Here is an 18,043-nt window from a genome sequence, read left to right on the forward strand (position 1 = left end):
TATGGGCCAATAGGCCCCCTGCAGTTTCCTCCATCCTTATGTTCTTATGTACCACCATTCTTTTCCTCAGTTACCCTCCTTTTCTTCACCTATCAGTACACATCTTCCCTCACGAGTCTTTTCTAGATCCAAACGCGTACAAAACAGGCTGCCATTTCCCTTTAAAACCTGAACTTCTGGATGTGACGCAATATGTAAGAGAGAATTTGCGGTTCTCTTCTCTCTAATGAATGCTTCTCAAGCCTCCTGTAGTTTCCACGGTCCATAATGTCTTCCTTCCATTTGTGTGTTGTTTCTGTCATAGTTTTCCCTCCCGTTTTCCGCTATTTCCTTATCTTCCTGTAATTGCCTTAACCCTTTGATTAAGTTGACATAATCCATTGAATACGATGATATATCCCCTTAATTACGATAAGTTAACCCCTTGAGTACGACATAATCCCCTTAAGTACCATAAATTAACTATACTTGATTACGATAAGTTAACCCCTTGATTACGATAAGTTAATTCATCGTACTCAAGGGGATAACAGATCCAATAGCCAGTCGATCCCTTAATAGAGTCTTCAACACTGTCACCTCATATGCTCTCTCTCTCTCTCTCTCTCAATACATCTTATCGAGGGTTATCTTTATCTCCTCTTTCTTGATATCCGTCCTTTAGTCCTTCTGGTGCCACTGCTACCTACCGATCTCCTGTCTTTTATCTTTTAAAATACACCTCCTACTCGCCTCTAACCCCTGTGTACGGGTCCCCCTTTGAGGTGACTAAAATCGTCTTGTAGGAGCCAAATATAACATTAAAATTGGCGTCCCCGTAATGAAGAGGTTAGTGTTTTTCCCAGTGTAAAAAGCGTTCCCCTCTCATCATTTTTTTTTACACAGTATCCGCTCTTCCTAGATTATGGTTATTATCTTCCTCTCATTTGTAACTCTGTAGGTAGTTTGCTTTCCTCTGGTGTCTGTAGGTTAATGTACACACCTGGGTGTCTTGTACTGTCATTTACTCTCCTCCCCTGCTAACTGCTCTCTATCGTCCGTGTGTCTGGTCATTTCGTGTTGTCTTTCACCCCTTGAATGTATCTGTACTTCAGAACATCACACCTACACTTCTTCATTCGATTACTAATGTTACCCTTTGCTCGTGCTTTTGTCTCATATTTTTGGGGGTCAAATGTCAGCGTGTGGGTTTTTTCTCGACTAATGTCATTATTACCTTCAACCTTTTTCATTCTTCTGTAGATCCCTCTGTCTCAGTTTATTTACGTTGATATAATTGCTCTTAAGCCCCTTCCCAAAACTTAACAACACGCTGTAATGATTATAACTGGTTTTCCTTCTGCTCCTCTAAGACAACACGTGTTCTTTCCTCTTACCTCAACTTGGTGTTTACACAGATGTCGCAGTACTGGACCACATATAATATAATTTTGTAATTTGCCCCACCTCTCACCATCCTATAAATGGAAGTCAGGGCTGACCAAAGGGGACATTACAAAGGTACTCAAACTATCCAACCAGGAGCCAACTCGTAACAATGGTTTTAAAGTAGACAAATTTAGATTTAGTCGCGAAATAGGTAAACACTGGTTTGGTAACAGAGTAGTGGATGAATGGAACAAGTTACCAAATATCATCATTAACTCGAATACGCTGGATAGCTTCACACATAGGTTGGATGCTCATATGAGCAATAGGGGTTGGGTGTAAACGGGACTGCCCAGTATGGGTCAATAGGCCCGCTGCAGTTTCCTCCATTCTTATGTTCTTATGTTCGTTTCTCCTCCCTGGGTCGTGACCTCCACAATCCAGCTCATACCAGCCCACTCCTCATCTATCGCGTCCGTTCTGGTTCAAACTGCTCACACCCTCCTAGTACCTGTCTAACTAGTTCTTCTGACTCCTACCTCAAGGTATTTTCCCTATGGTGAAGCAGATAACAATTTGACTTACTCTATCGTTAGGGATTAGGCTAATTACTAGGCAATGCGTGCGTCACGAGGAAGCGGATGAAAGATGGTACAGTTGCGGAAATGTGTTCCTACAGCCCCTGAGGTAACCCAAACGGCACTATCGCAGTAGTAGTATCACTATTTATGAATGAATGGTTATTGGTTATGTAACGACAGACGTGATTGGCGGATAGGTTTGCTATAGGTCATATAGGTTGGTCGTTTGGAGACACGGGTTACCACAGAGGGCGTGGGAACACATTTCCGTAACTGTACAAGCGAACTGCTGACCAGTTTTTCTACACTGTTGTGTGTCAGTCCCAAGTATATCAATTTAGCTAACTATTAGTATAGTTTGAACTTATCTGAATTAGGTGAGTGGGCGTCAGGTGTATTCAGGCAATGTGCAGGTCAGGTTAAGGTGAAGAAAGCGGGAGGTGATTTACGGCGACTTTCTCAAACAATAGTGACACTTGGAGTAAACCCTTGTGGCGGCAGGTAAACGGCTATGGGCCAGTTGGGCCACGCATGCGCAAAGACAAGCTATTGTCAACATTACATTGCCGTAATGTATGATCTACATTAGACTGACTATCGGCTACAACTCACGCCCCTTATAATATGTATATTAAATGTGGACAATTAAATCTGTTAATTATAAATATTTATGTATGTCTGTCGGGAAATACTGGCGCGACATTTAAATCTAGACATCGTCAATCAACAAACATTATATTATTAAATGCCCTCTTGACTCTCAGCATCTTATCCTCAGTGGTATTACTTGCAACTCTGTCAGCTCACTTTCATTCCTCTCAGCCCATGTTGTCTCTAAACCAACAGGATCTCGACCTTACTCCCGGCCATGGTGTCCACTACAACCATCTCTTGCTCTTCACAATACTAGCGTTCCGTGTTACCAATATACAGACTACAGTAGTATGTATCGTTTTCTTTACCCCTTGTTTATTTCTCTCTACTGCCAGAGACACTGTTACTGTCAGGGATACTGCTACTGCCAAGGATACTACTACTGCCAGAGACACTGTTACTGTCAGGGATACTGCTACTGCCAAGGATACTACTACTGCCAGGGATACTGTTACTTGCTGGGATACTGCCACGTGTCACTAGCGGGGGAAACTTTGGTCCCACACTGTCTAATATTAATTTATATATTTATTAAAAATTATTTTCCAGTTTTGTGGCCTTGTTGACTTTTACCTCATTAATAAGCAGTGGGTCGAGTCAATCCAGTAGTGAGGGTCGACTGGTGCGTAGTGACGTCCCATTGATGCCACCGCTGATGGCATTTAAGGGCTCTAAGGTCTCATTTTAGGTCATCATCTGAGCCCTAGCCAAGAAACAATACCGGATGAACGTAGAGCTGTATAGTTAGGGCGAAAATTCCCCTGAAATTTCTAGCAATATCTGACAGAGTTGAAGTCGATTGAGATTTTTTAAATTTCTTTAATCAGAGTTTTCTTCGTACCGTACAAAGTGTTTTTTCGTAGTTAATCAGACATAAATCATAATATTTACCATTTGTTAACTAATCACACATAGATATGACTTCCAAGTGAATGACAGAATATTTACCAAGCTTCAATGAAATCTTTGGCAGGAACTGTATCATGTTTACGACTTTCACTCAGCACGACAATTTCTAGGGACTTGCTTAATTATAACCCTGGAGAGATTACCAGCCAGAGAATATAGACCTTCATTAACAGTTAAGTCGTGTTACAAGACTCAGAAAAAAAAACTAACTCTCCTTCCCTCCCTCTCTCTTTCGTCCCCTCTCACCCTCTCCCACACTATCACCTCACCCCTCCCCATTCCCTGCCACCCTTTCTCACCCCCTCCTCACCATCTCTCTCACCCCTCCCCATTCCCTGCCACCCTTTCTCACCCCCTCCTCACCATCTCTCTCACCCCTCCCCATTCCCTGCCACCCTTTCTCACCCCCTCCTCACCATCTCTCTCACCTCTCCCCACTACCTTCTCATAATACTTGCTGTTACCTTGCACTCTTAAGCCTTAATATTGAACTAACTGTTACTTACTGTCCCTGAGCACTTGAACGTGATAAAGGAAACCTCGATCAAATATTAGAAGGATTTATTGTACATTTTATCATTAAATGTCAGTGATATTTTTTTCTTCACTAATTTATATCCTGTTTCTCATTCATGGTGGTAGTGGACCAGTGTATGAGTGGTCCATGGTGGTGGTGGACCAGTGTGGGTGTTCATAGTAATGATGGCCCAATTTTTAGCAGTCCATGACGATTCTGAACCAATTTCTGGAGTACCGCACAGATTCTGGACCAGTGTAGGTGGTTCAAGGTGACTATGGACCAGCGTTAGGTGGTTCACAGACTATGAACCAGCGTTAGGTGGTTCAAATTAACCATGAACCAGTATAAACATTATAATAGGTTGAAAGGACCAATAAAACACGTATTTGGACGACACTTAATTCACTCTTATTCTTATACAAACACCGCCTCGTCTATGGCGGCCGAGAGTACAACCAAACAAAATTGTAATGAATCGTGACAGCAATGTATATTTACATAAATTTACAATAACAGATACTCATATGTACAAAAAGGTCGTTTTTTTATTATTTATTATCATTATTAAGGGTATCGTCTACAAAGTAATCATGAAAAATAAACAAAGGAAATATTTAATGAAAGTGTAGAATCAGGAGAAATATTTTTGGTTTATCTAGTACAAAAACAAATATCCGTTTTCTTTAAATGTTAGGAGGGGCTGGGGAGGACAGGGGGGGACAACGTTAGTTTTTTTTTCCCCCCGATCGGACGTGGAACTCAGCACCTGGGGAGATGTTAAAGGTGTTTACTTACTTGAGATTGCAGGTGGGAATCAGAAGCATTAAATGTTTAAAGATTCATTTATGGAGGCATTAACTAGCTGGTATTTGAGAGTGTAAGGCAACTTGTCAACGGGGTAATGTAACGAGACTCATCGCGTCTGCCACAGTAAGGAAATATTTTTCTCTGAGGTGTGATGGTGTTGGAGGTTTTTAGTGACATAGTGGTAACGTAATGATGACGCCAGTACGTTGTGTTGTGTGATTGGTTGTTTAGATTGCATCTTCTTTATTTGTATGGATCCGATTGGTTAATCTGATGCGAATGTTGTACAGTATTAGCGTTTGGGTGTTTTGGTGACTTCTCTAATTTTTTGTGCGGTTGTGATTGGTTCTTTTGATTGCACTAATAACGGCTGATTTGACGTGATCAGTTCTTTTATGACGTCAGTGAATATTATGCTTATGTGACATTGTTTTCCCATTGCACCATTTATTAATTTTTATGACGTCACACTGTAGTATCGCGATTGTTCACCAGGTGCTGAGTTCTCCGCCCGGGCACACGAGAAGGCATTACAAGAGTACTGTCTGTAAATCCTCAACACTAGTTAGCACTATAACAAGCAACATTATGTAGAATCTAACTTATCCACTGATCAAAAGAAAGAAGAAAATATTTTGATATTTTGATCTAGAATAGAAATCCTAATTTCACTTGAGTTTAGCAGTCGAAACATTATTCTTCTCATTTAATACAAGACACATAAATTATTGTATACTTTTATACTATTTATTGATCAGGTATTCACTAGCTTAATGTTATTTATTTATGCAAAGAATCAAACCAATTCCGTTACGGGTTCCCTAAAATATTTCTAAAGAATCACCCGCAACACCAAAGTCATAACGAATTAAAGGTCATTTTAGAGTATCAAAGATAGCATTATATTGGAACCATGAAGTAGTAAGGAACACGTGTATAGTGTGTCCATGAACCTCAAAATCAGTGTTATGTCATCTTTGAGACCACGACCTTAAACCTGTACAAAATAATCGAAGTGTAATGAGGATACGCATTTACACGCATTCCTCTAAACACACTTGATTTGCTGTACACATTTTTCTGGGTAGATTCTAGTTTAAATTTGGCATGACATTGATATTGAGATCCCAGAGACTCCCACACGCACACACACACTCCAAAACAGTATCATGTTACCTAAGAACCTCTAAATTGACGCCTTAAACGACGCTTATGACCTTCACACCGAAAAATATACAAATTTGTTTTACACAACACACTCATAAAATGTCTAATTAATTGTCAAACACAACCAAGGTCAACTGCTGGCAACGAGAGGAAAGGGGAGAGAGACAGACAGACAGAGAGACACGACGCAGCTGTAGAGTGACACTGTGTACATCCCTCATACTCCCTCATATTGGCTGTGTACTTCCTTATACTCCCTCATATTAGCGGTGTACTTCCTTATACTCCCTCATATTAGCTGTGTACTTCCTTATACTCCCTCATATTAGCTGTGTACTTCCTTATACTCCCTCATATTAGTTGTGTACTTCCTTATACTCCCTCATATTAGCTGTGTACTTCCTTATACTCCCTCATATTAGTTGTGTACTTCCTTATACTCCCTCATATTAGCGGTGTACTTCCTTATACTCCCTCATATTAGGTGTACTTCCTTATACTCCCTCATATTAGTTGTGTACTTCCTTATACTCCCTCATATTAGCTGTGTACTTCCTTATACTCCCTCATATTGGCTGTGTACTTCCTTATACTCCCTCATATTGGCTGTGTACTTCCTTATACTCCCTCATATTAGCGGTGTACTTCCTTATACTCCCTCATATTAGCGGTGTACTTCCTTATACTCCCTCATATTAGCTGTGTACTTCCTTATACTCCCTCATATTAGCGGTGTACTTCCTTATACTCCCTCATATTAGCTGTGTACTTCCTTATACTCCCTCATATTAGCTGTGTACTTCCTTATACTCCCTCATATTGGCTGTGTACTTCCTTATACTCCCTCATATTAGCGGTGTACTTCCTTATACTCCCTCATATTGGCTGTGTACTTCCTTATACTCCCTCATATTAGCGGTGTACTTCCTTATACTCCCTCATATTGGCTGTGTACTTCCTTATACTCCCTCATATTAGCTGTGTACTTCCTTATACTCCCTCATATTAGCGGTGTACTTCCTTATACTCCCTCATATTAGCTGTGTACTTCCTTATACTCCCTCATATTGGCTGTTTACTTCCTTATACTCCCTCATATTAGCTGTGTACTTCCTTATACTCCCTCATATTGGCTGTTTACTTCCTTATACTCCCTCATATTGGCTGTTTACTTCCTTATACTCCCTCATATTGGCTGTGTACTTCCTTATACTCCCTCATATTAGCTGTGTACTTCCTTATACTCCCTCATATTGGCTGTTTACTTCCTTATACTCCCTCATATTAGTTGTGTACTTCCTTATACTCCCTCATATTAGCTGTGTACTTCCTTATACTCCCTCATATTAGTTGTGTACTTCCTTATACTCCCTCATATTAGCTGTGTACTTCCTTATACTCCCTCATATTAGTTGTGTACTTCCTTATACTCCCTCATATTAGCCGTGTACTTCCTTATACTCCCTCATATTGGCTGTGTACATCCCTCATATTCCCTAATGTTGATGTGGAGGAACTTGCTGACGTCATCAGCTGGGGTTCAGAGTAAGACAGTGACCCCTACCCACTCCGTGCTGACCTTGAGTGTTGGTAATTATACAACCTGAGAAGATTAATATTAATACAACTCTGAAAACATATAGAGTGGAGGGCCGTGGTCACCAACCCTTAGATCGAGTGGGGGAAAGGGAACTCTGATTGATTGATGAGGGTTAAAGTCTCATCTCTCAGGTACTCCCATAGATTGACTTGGGAGACTCTACTTTGAAATTAAGTTCTAAAAGATGTTCGTATTCTAGTGATGATCGTCTACCTCAACCGTGAACTGTTACCGTCTGGTCTTTATGTAATGCTGTGTTTAAAATCTTCACCTAACGTGTTAAATAAAGTTTCTGTATTTCATCCACATCACAACTGGAGGTTCACGGGAGACACACAGACCTTAGGCTGGAGTCATGGATGTGTCTCGTGTTGGAGAGACAGACAAACTCTCAGGGTCTAACAAAACACATTTGCTTAAGGGCGTCAGCGATACCTGTGATATATATTGTTAAGTGTTTTTAGATGTTATTTAATATCACTCAGTTCCTCCTGGTAAGTAATGTGGCACGGGCAATATATCAAACGTTACTCATGAAATACACCAGTTTTTTTAACACAACACTGAGGATGACACATCTGAGAGACGTAAACTGGAAGCCAGACTGAGGAACATATCAATACACAGCCACTGCCCAGCTGGTCGCGTCTGTCAGTCCGTATAATGTAAACAAACTACGGGCATTGCATCAAAAGTCACACTATAGTATATCTTTACACATCAATAATCAATTTAGTCCACTTACTTTTTTATTTAAATTCTTCTCGAGTTGTCCCAGACATGGATATAACCTATATACCTATGGCAGTGCCAATCAGCTGTCTCCAATATCAACAATGTAGAAACCAATTAACAAGCAACGAAGTCAAGGCTAAACACGGATATGGTAATAGAAGTGCGCCACACCCACACACTCACACACCTAACGTACACCCAGGACACGAGGGATCCTTCCTCTCCTTGGTCTTCACAAGGATCACGGGAGCTGTGGAATGTCTGGCCGATGTCCACCGAACCCCAGAAGACAGGGTCGGGGGCCAGGAGATCAGGTTTTTCCAGCTGGTTGGTTCACAGGGCCACGGGAGACCTAAGTTAAGTGATGGGGGAGAGAGAGAGAGAGAGAGAGAGAGAGAGAGAGAGAGAGAGAACTCCAATACAGTCCTGGTCGGTGAGAAAGCCAAGAGGCCTCACAGATGGACGCGAGGCTGGTAGGTCTGTCAATACCCCGCCACACTCCTGCAGCAGGACCAGGGGCGCTCTTTTGTGGGTAGAAGTTTGACCTTAGGCTGAGGATAAGGTTCATCACTCTAGGAGAAGGTCAAAATTCCCCGTAAAAACCAGGAGAGGTCACGTGTTGTCGGGGTCACCAACAGAAACAAGTACACCCTTCCAAAAATGAATAAAAATACAAGTAGTGAAACTCTTTCGTTTTGTCGTTCAGATTTCTTAATTATCGTTACATTTAGGCTCAACATATAGTTACGAATTATATGTATATATACCAAGGCATCCGTTGCACCATACAGGACAACAGTTAATTGTGTTCACCGGCAAGGGCACTGAACCCAGGACGAGAGGCTGTGAGGCTCGTATTTCCACGGGTAGCTGTAAGTTTCAGGTCACAGATTAACAGAACAGGTATAGGTTAAGTTTAGAATGGCCTAAGTTGGGTTAGACCAAACTTAGTCAGGTTAAGTTGGGGTGTGGTAAGTTAAGACTTTTTTCCACATTACTGTAAATGATCTTTGTATCTGAGCGGCTGTCTGGTGTCATGATCGTGGAGACACAACACTTATAATGACAACACAACAACGAGTCATCAGTGACTAACCTGCAGCACTATAGCGACCTGCAGGTGATGGCCACCCTCCTGCCACTCACTACAACAACCGTCACTCACAAGTACTTCCACCCTCCTGCCACTCACTACAACACGGTCACTCACAGCACCTCCGGGGAACACCACAACCTCATTGAGCCAACACCCCCAGACACCAGTGCCGTTGCCGCTGCTACAGTGTCTAGAGACCATCAAAATTCTAGAGGTTAGACAATCACAAAAGTCAATTAGAGAGAAACACATCAACGTCCACGCACAGAACAAACAACCACAAGTGTTCTACCCACGAGATAAAACAACACAGAGCATATTGCTAACAACATTGGTAAGGTCATCAAATACACAAGAGCTCCAGATGCTTCTAGTGACCCACGTCCTCCACCTCCTCACCATCTGCACTTACTTTTGACTAATATAATCACGAATGCGAACCTGGAGATAATTATTGCCGATAGTCGCGGGTTAACTTGGTACAACACTCGCGGGACCAAATATTGGACGCACATTCCTAATTATTCAATAGCTAGTAATCATGTCAGCATATCCTAAACCACTCATTGGATAAAGATCACGTGATTAAATTTCAGGCGCTGATTGGCTGCCGAAGGTCCAAGAACCTGGGTTACGCACGCAGTCTGGACTTATGAACTCGTGGACTTAAGAAAATCGTTGGAAAGACTCGTTCATGGCCCAACAATAATGAATTAGGTAAACAATACTTTGCTGTTATGTTTGACTTAGATATATTCCTTATAACAGAGGCTTCCTGCTGTGGCCTGGGTAACTAGAGTAACGCTATGAAGCTTGGCCTACACTCCTAAGTAACTCTCTGTTCGTCTTATGTGATGTCGTGTTTATGAATCCTCGCCTCACACAACAGCAACTGTGAAAAGATTGGCGATATCATCAATACTTTCGGTATATAGGTGGATAATGGCTAACTAGCACCTCTCACGTAGAAATAAACGAACTGGCATCTCTCATGACGTCACTTGAGTTATATCAATAAAACTAATAAATTACTATCTTAAATACATTATGCTCCACATTTCTATATTAAATAAATCTTATAATAAATCATGGACCAGTTCTTATATATGTTTCTTGTATGCTAATGACAGTAATGATGCCGTTACACCAGAATCCACCATTAATTCGCTTAATACCGTTACAGGCGAGGTATCTCCTGTTGACTTGTACAAAACAGAGAAATATGAGCTTTATTTTATTATTTTTCCAGTAAGGCTCAAATACCACAGCGGTCATCTTCACCACAGCCGAGGAGAAGCGGGGGAGCAAGGGGTGGGTGGGGTGTTAGTGAGCGAATCCCACTCAAATGTGGATATGGTGTGTGTTCATTCTTGCTTGTTTACCTCGACGCCCGCTAGAGGTCACTCCACTACGAGGCGTCAGGTGAACAAAGAACAATCAACGCACACCATGCTCTCATACGCGTAGATTCTACCCAAAATAACCCTTATTTGGGGGTTGGATTTCCTCGTTTTTTTTTTCGTATAACTCAGATGCCAAAAAAAAAAAACAGTTATATATACGATAATGTCATCCGGAGTGTTTTTTTTTATCGTTTTTTTTATCTACATTATGTTTGTCGTTAGTTTAAGATATATTTTAAGGCAGAATCTATCCCAAGACTTAAGTGCTAACGTTTGAGCCGATGATGATTTGTGATAACTGGTGAAGTGGTCTCCCGGGGGTGGAGGGGGACGCGGCGCCTCACCTTACACGACAGAACTGATGATGTTTGGTGTTGGGTGCTCTCCTCTTGCTGTGTGAGTTCTTACTATCATCCTCTGGCAGTTTTTCAGGTCCTACAACCCTCCATCTGCAGATAGTTAGGTCCTACAACCCTTCAGTAGCTCATAAGGTATTAATACCTTACATCTGCGGATTTTAGGTCCTACTACCCTGCAGAGTTCTTTAGGTTCTAATCACCCTCCTCCTGCAGATCTTCAGCAGCGTCTGCCTCACTCCCTCTACATGTCCCCGAAGATCCCAGCGAAGGTCTTCCTCAAGTTCTTCATGGTGTCTTCCGTGTCGTCGCCACCACCTCCACCGCCGCCGCCGGGCGTGCTCTCGTTGGTGGTGGTGACTGAGGTCTGACGGCCGAAGAGAGGTGCCTTCTGCTGCGCCGCCGACGGTTGGGATGACTGACTGCTCTCGTCGGGCTGTCGTCGGGTGCCGCTGGCGCTACTAAACCCACTGATGCTGCTTGACTGGGAGGCTGTAAGGGAGAGACCGAGTGTGTTCAGGAGGAGGAGAGAGAGACTGGGGTGAGGGAGGTCGTGGAGTCGTGAGATACAGGAGCGAGATACTCATGGAATCAATGGGGAGAGATCTAGTGGTCAGGGGGCAATATTATGGGGTCAGGGGAGATATTATGGGGTCAGGGAGATATTATGGGGTCAGGGAGATATTATGGGGTCAGGGAGATATTATGGGGTCATGAAAAGAGATCTTAAGGAGTTGAGAGATATCTTAAGGGATTAGGGAAAGATGTTAAGGGGCTAGGGAAATATTTTGTGGGGTCAGGTGAGAAATTTTAGGGTTAATGAACAAAACAATTTAGGTGTGAGAAGAAGACACACACACACACACACACACACACACACGGTTAGGGTCCTCCTGGTGTGTAAGAGGGACGTGTGGGAAGTGTCAACAGAGGGTAACAAAGAGACAGGGAAGGCCAAATGAGAGAGAGAGAGAGAGAGAGAGAGAGAGAGAGAGAGAGAGAGAGAGAGAGAGAGAGAGAGAGAGAGAGAGAGAGAGAGAGAGAGACAGAGAGAGAGAGAGAGAGAGACAGAGAGAGAGAGAGAGAGACAGAGAGAGAGAGAGACAGAGAGAGAGAGAGAGAGGAGTAAACCCAAACTCACAAAACAGAGGAACATTACCCAACAGAAGTAAACACACCCCTCACACACACGTACACAAATACCTTGAGAATCACGTCGCTGTTGGCTAGGTGAACCCCCTGGGATAGGCGTCTCTCCCATTATCAAGCGGGAAGTATCCTCGGTAGGTGAGCCGCCTCTAGATGACATAGTACCGCTGAGTGACTGTCGTGAGGAGCCCCGAGTCAACTCCATCGGCCGAGTTACTCCCTGTTAAGTGTCTCGGAGGGAAGGTACAGGTGATTCAATGTGATACTACCTCTACCGAGGTGGTACAACTTATTTGATCATGTACATGTACTTACTGATTCTACCATGTACTTAAATGTACATGATTCTACTTAAATGTACATGATTCTACTTAAATGTACATGATTCTACTTTAATGTTCTTGATTCTACTTAAATGTACATGATTCTACTTAAATGTACATGATTCTACTTAAATGTACATGATTCTACTTAAATGTATATGATTCTACTTAAATGTACATGATTCTACTTAAATGTACATGATTCTACTTAAATGTACATGATTCTACTTAAATGTACTTAATTCTACTTAAATGTTCCTGATTCTACTTAAACTGTACCTGATTCTACTTAAGCTGTACCTGATTCTACATAAATGTACCCGATTCTACTTAAATGTACCTGATCCTACTTAAAATGTTCTTAATACTACTTAAATTGCACTCGATTCCACTTAATACTACTTGATCCTACTTAAGACTACTTTATTTTACTAATATGTTCCTTTATCCTACTTGTATACTATTTTATTTGATTTTACTTTATCCTACTTACACTTATCTTCCTTATACAGTAAAATTACCTTATTTAACAGCACTTATCCTACTTACAATGAACTTTCACCCTGATTCAGTGCCGTTTAGTCTACTTATACCGCACTTTATCCTACCTTCGTACACTTTATTATACTACCTTTAATGTAGTCTATGCCACTTTACTTTACTACAGCTCTACTTAGCTCTGTTTACCATGTCCCTTGGTGAGAGTGATTACAAAGTCCCTTGATATCAGTAATATGTTCATAATTATTCCTCCTCTGAGTCTACGGTAACTTATAGAGCTGATAGTTAAGAATACAGTTACATGGAAGAAATATTGAACAGTCGTGTATACATCAAGGAACTCTCTAAATATGTACAGGAGTATCGGTAAAAACTAGTCAATCATGTAAGTTGTTATTATTTACACTATGGCTTATTTGCATGTGTCACTATTAGTATGATGTACGATTTTGTAATGAATCTTATTACGATATCATAATATTATAATTTTAGCTTTCATAGTGAAGTAGTAGTTTTAAAGTAGAATATTATAGGCAAGTTGTTGCTAGGATTTGACTGCCAGATGCTGACAGTCGTTGTGAGAAATGGCTTTATGCAAGGAGTTAAATAAAGGAAAAATGTTAATTTGATAAACTTTTTGCACTGTAAAGGTAAGTGTTGTTGAACAGAGAAGCCTTGACAAGCGTTCTGTTTACCCGTTAGGAGTTGCTAGGTATCACCACTATACACAACATCAAACGTGAGGTCTGTTACTATTATTATCCTACTAACTAAATTGCGAACTTCAGCCAATGTAAAGAAATACAAACAAACTCTTCTATTACTAAAAATTTAACCATTTACCCTGGCCCAAGCGTGCACAATAATATATCAGCGCAAAGACTAATTACAAAAAACGTAATATTTTGAAAGGGTAACTATGATATAATTTACGTGATCGCTACAACATAAAATTCCAAGGTTGCCTACGCTGTGTCTGTACAGTATTGTGTAGTGCATGATTTGACTAATTTCAAAGATAGTCAGTGAAGTTCACAGCCAGTAAATATTCCGTGTTTAGAGGTAGGAAGAGGGCAAGAAGCTGAAGCATTGCTCACACAGTCCATATTTTCAGATTCTTACGTCCCTTCGTATTTTCTCGTAACTGGAAGTAAGATAATCTAGGTTTTTAAGCTACACTCCTGCTGAAAGTTTCCCTATCACAAAGTGGGATTATTTAAGGTACAAAGTCCTCAGTCGAGATTCTTACATATTAGCTTAATTCTTCATAACAGGCAGGGAACAGAGTACAGTGTCCACAAAGGAACCATGACATGTTTTCTATTAAATTTATATGTATTCTAACTATACCTGCTGTAACGGATATACTGATTATATTTATCTCTTTCAATCTTAATCCAGTCTTAATGTATTTAACTTATCTTCCAGTTAGGGAAAAAATTCAACGTACGAACCTTGGAAAAACTGAGTCCTCTGTGTTTGTTATGAACTGTGAAGGTTATATTATAATTTTTTTTAACCCACAAGTTCTTTACTGTCGCTATGTAAAATTACGTCCTAGAGTAAGTGATGGTTGATGAGAGGACGACCTTGTTGACTAGGAAGGAGTAGGAGAGGGTAGGACTTAATGAGGGATGAGGGGTGAAAGGATAGGAAAGGATAGGAGATATGGGGACTGGGAAGGATTTGGTAATGGGAGTGTGAGTCGATCAGGGGACGGATAACAAGTTGGCGAGGTTGTAGGTAGAATAGAAGAGGACATAATCTGGATGGAAAGAAGAAGAACAAAAAAGAAGAGGAGGAGGAGGAGGAGGAGGAGGAGGAAGACAGTGTTCTTATAGCTGTAAACAATAAAACCCCAGAAGTTACTGAGTCACATAATGTATATAAAACAAACCAAAAACATTCTTATATCCTTCATTGTAGTAACTGTGAGTTGTTATACAGTACGAGTGTTTATCTTCGGTCTGATCAGTTATAAAACAGCCATACGTGTTACATAATACAGACGTGTAACAACAGGCTACAGGCAGGTCACTGTAATCTTGCACGTGACGTTACAGTTGCAGTGTGTGTCTTAATATGAAGAAATTCTGTGAAACTGCTGTCTATTACACTAACAGGTGGTTCTGAGTGAGAGAGAGAACCCATGTTGCTAATTATGGAAGGGGTTCTGTGAATGCAAGTGTGGGAAGGTAGAGAGGGGGGGGTTCTATAAATGGTGGGATGGGGAGGACGAGGGTAAACAAAGGGGGGGTTCTGTGAGTGGAGGCTTGAGGAGTAAGACAGGTTCTATGAGGGAGGAAAATTCAAGGATGTCAGAGTTCTTCAAGTGGTGTTCTTAGAGACACGAAGGGGGGCTAGTTCTGGCCTTAGAAATGCTAGGACACCAAGCATGGGCATTTGGGCTGTGCTGTAAGATCCTAGCATCGCCTGAGGTCTACTGAGAAGGAGGCGGGGGACCTAACTGGCTTGGATGGCTGCTGAGAAGACTTAAAGGGAGGTACGAAGGCAGTATAGATTCCTGGGAAGACTATAAGGGGTCCTAAGAGGGCAATAGAGGAGCTGGAGAGGCATTCAAGACTCCTACGTGAGCCGATGAGCATTAGGAGGGCAATAAAGCCTCTTAGGAGGATTGTATAGGTCCTAGGAGGGAGTTGCAATTGTATGGGTATGTGAGGGCCCAAGGACTGCTAGGAGGGTAGTATGGGGGTATTAGGAGAGTAGCAAATACTCCTGGGAGGACGCATGGTGTTAGGAGAATACTAAGAGGAATCCAAAATCTCAATGGAGGACGAATTAGTGCTATTTGTGCGCTAGGGGGCATAAAAAAACTCCTAGGAGAACGTTTGAGTGCTAGGAGGGTGCTAGGATGGTCATCAAAGACTCCCAGGAGGGCCTCAGGGTTTTTGCTAAGAGGGCGACAGTGTGCTGGGGTTCTCCGCTAGTGCTGAAAATACCTGTCACCAACTACTTTTAATGACTAGGGTGATGTTACCTGGACGTGGCAGTTGTCCTGGGGCGGAGGGGAGAGACACACAGTCAACAGATTGGTTTTAGACGAAGAATTTTGGGGTGAGAGTTTGTTAGTGTAATTCCTTCCTTGATATGGGGGGGCTTCCGTGTTTACATTATGACGCCAAGATCTGTGTTTACGATCGGTGTGGTACACAGCCGATGGACCGCCGGCTCAAGACTTTATATATATATGAACGATATATTTGAATCTGTTCTAAATCTCATTAACAATTTTACTTTCACAACTAAGAAATTAACATTACTTATATTTTTGTACTGTATATCTACTAGACCAATACTTTAAGTATGCATTGGGTATTTTAATTAACACTATAAACAAACATAAGATATGACTAACAATGGGGTACATGACTAAACACTTGTAGATCAAGGTTAAAAGTATAACATCGTCTTCTATCTTAAGGGTCAACTAACAAAAATAGCATTTTTGCGATTTCGCTGAGCCATGACAAATAATATCACATTGAAGTAAACTTTCTACTTAAATTTATTGCTAACAAATTAATTGTTGAATACGGCCCCTTCATCAGAGGGGATTTCAAAACTGTTCCTTTTAATCCAAGTTGCCATCAAAGTCTTCATCTGCAATTGTCTTTTTAGTTTTGAAAATTTATCACAGTATTTTCCACCTTTAACCTGATATTCATAGCAAATTTTCACGGTGTTCTGGAGTGGCCACCCGTGTGTTTAAGCTTGCATTACCTTCGTGAGTGTGTGTTTAAGCTTGCGTTACCCTCGTGTGTCAACATTATGCGGGACAAGCTGCCTACCACACCCATTTGTAAACACATGATGACGTCACCGCAGAAGGTCCCATATCTTTTCTCACATCAATTTATTATATTTGAGACTTTAAACTTGGTCATAAATTATCTATAACAACTGCATGTTCTTTTAGATACAGAGACCCTGACCCAACATAACCCCGTGACCCTACATGACCCTGTGACCTTTCATGACCCTATGAGACCTTACAAGACCTTAAATGACCCTGTGACCTCTCTTGACCCAACATGAACCTGTGATCCAATATAACTCCGTGACCTAACATGACCCTATACGACCCTGTGACCCAACATGACCCTGCGGCTCAATAATCAGTGGGTCTTTCTAATACACCCCCTCTCACTTTATCTTTCTTTCTCACTTGTCATCTCTTTCATCCTATCATTTCTAATCTGTTTATTATTCAAACCCCGTCTCCGTGTTCATTTTCCCTTCTTCTCTCCCTCCCTCCCTCCCTCCCTCCCTCCCTACCACCCAGCCTCTCATCCTCCCTCCCACCCACCCTCTCCTCTTCCCTCCTTGCCTTCCATCTTCCCTCCCTCTCTCTTCCTCACCAGAGTCAAAACCAAAGAGGTCATGAGAGTGACGTAAGTATAATGTATGCGAGACCTAAAATGTGACATCTGAGTGACCTAAGAATTACTAATGAGTGACATAAGAAATTACCAACGAGTGACCTGAAATTGATCTATGAGTGACCTAAGAATTACCAATGAGTGACCTAAGAAATTACCAACGAGTGACCTGAAATTGATCTCTAAGTAACCTATAAGTGATGGAAGTCCCACAGTGAGACGGACCTAATCCTTCCTACTACGAGAGTCCTGCTGCGTTAGTAAGGTCCTGCCAAGATACGAGTGTGTAAATAAAGGTTTGACTTGTTCCGACCCTCACCGACCCACTAAGACCACCCCCATCAACCCACTCCGACCCACTTCAATTCACCTCGATCCCCCCCATCAACCCAATCTGATCCGTCCTGATCCACCCCACCCTAACCCACCCTGATCAGCCCTGACCCGCCCAAATCCACCCTGATCCACCCCAAC

General features: G+C 41.7%; 1 protein-coding gene across 6 annotated transcripts in view; it reads right to left on the reverse strand.

Moving 5' to 3' along the window:
- Positions 1–4,417: 4,417 nt before the first annotated feature.
- Positions 4,418–18,043, reverse strand: part of LOC121853599 (synapsin-like) — a 70,056-nt gene continuing 56,430 nt past the window's right edge. For 5 of the 6 annotated variants that reach the window (XM_042347851.1, XM_042347850.1, XM_042347845.1 and 2 more), the window contains 3 exons: positions 16,168–16,185; positions 12,400–12,565; positions 4,418–11,688 (listed from right to left, as the gene is read on the reverse strand). In XM_042347851.1, the coding sequence (XP_042203785.1) occupies positions 11,441–11,688; positions 12,400–12,565; positions 16,168–16,185 (432 nt within the window). In that variant the 3' untranslated portion in view covers positions 4,418–11,440. The remainder of the gene's footprint in view (positions 11,689–12,399; positions 12,566–16,167; positions 16,186–18,043) is intronic. The other variant, XM_042347846.1, reaches the window with a different exon arrangement.

The sequence above is a fragment of the Homarus americanus genome, unplaced genomic scaffold (assembly GCF_018991925.1).
Source record: "Homarus americanus isolate GMGI-L3 unplaced genomic scaffold, GMGI_Hamer_2.0 scaffold4896, whole genome shotgun sequence".
Taxonomy (NCBI): Eukaryota; Metazoa; Arthropoda; class Malacostraca; order Decapoda; family Nephropidae; genus Homarus; species Homarus americanus.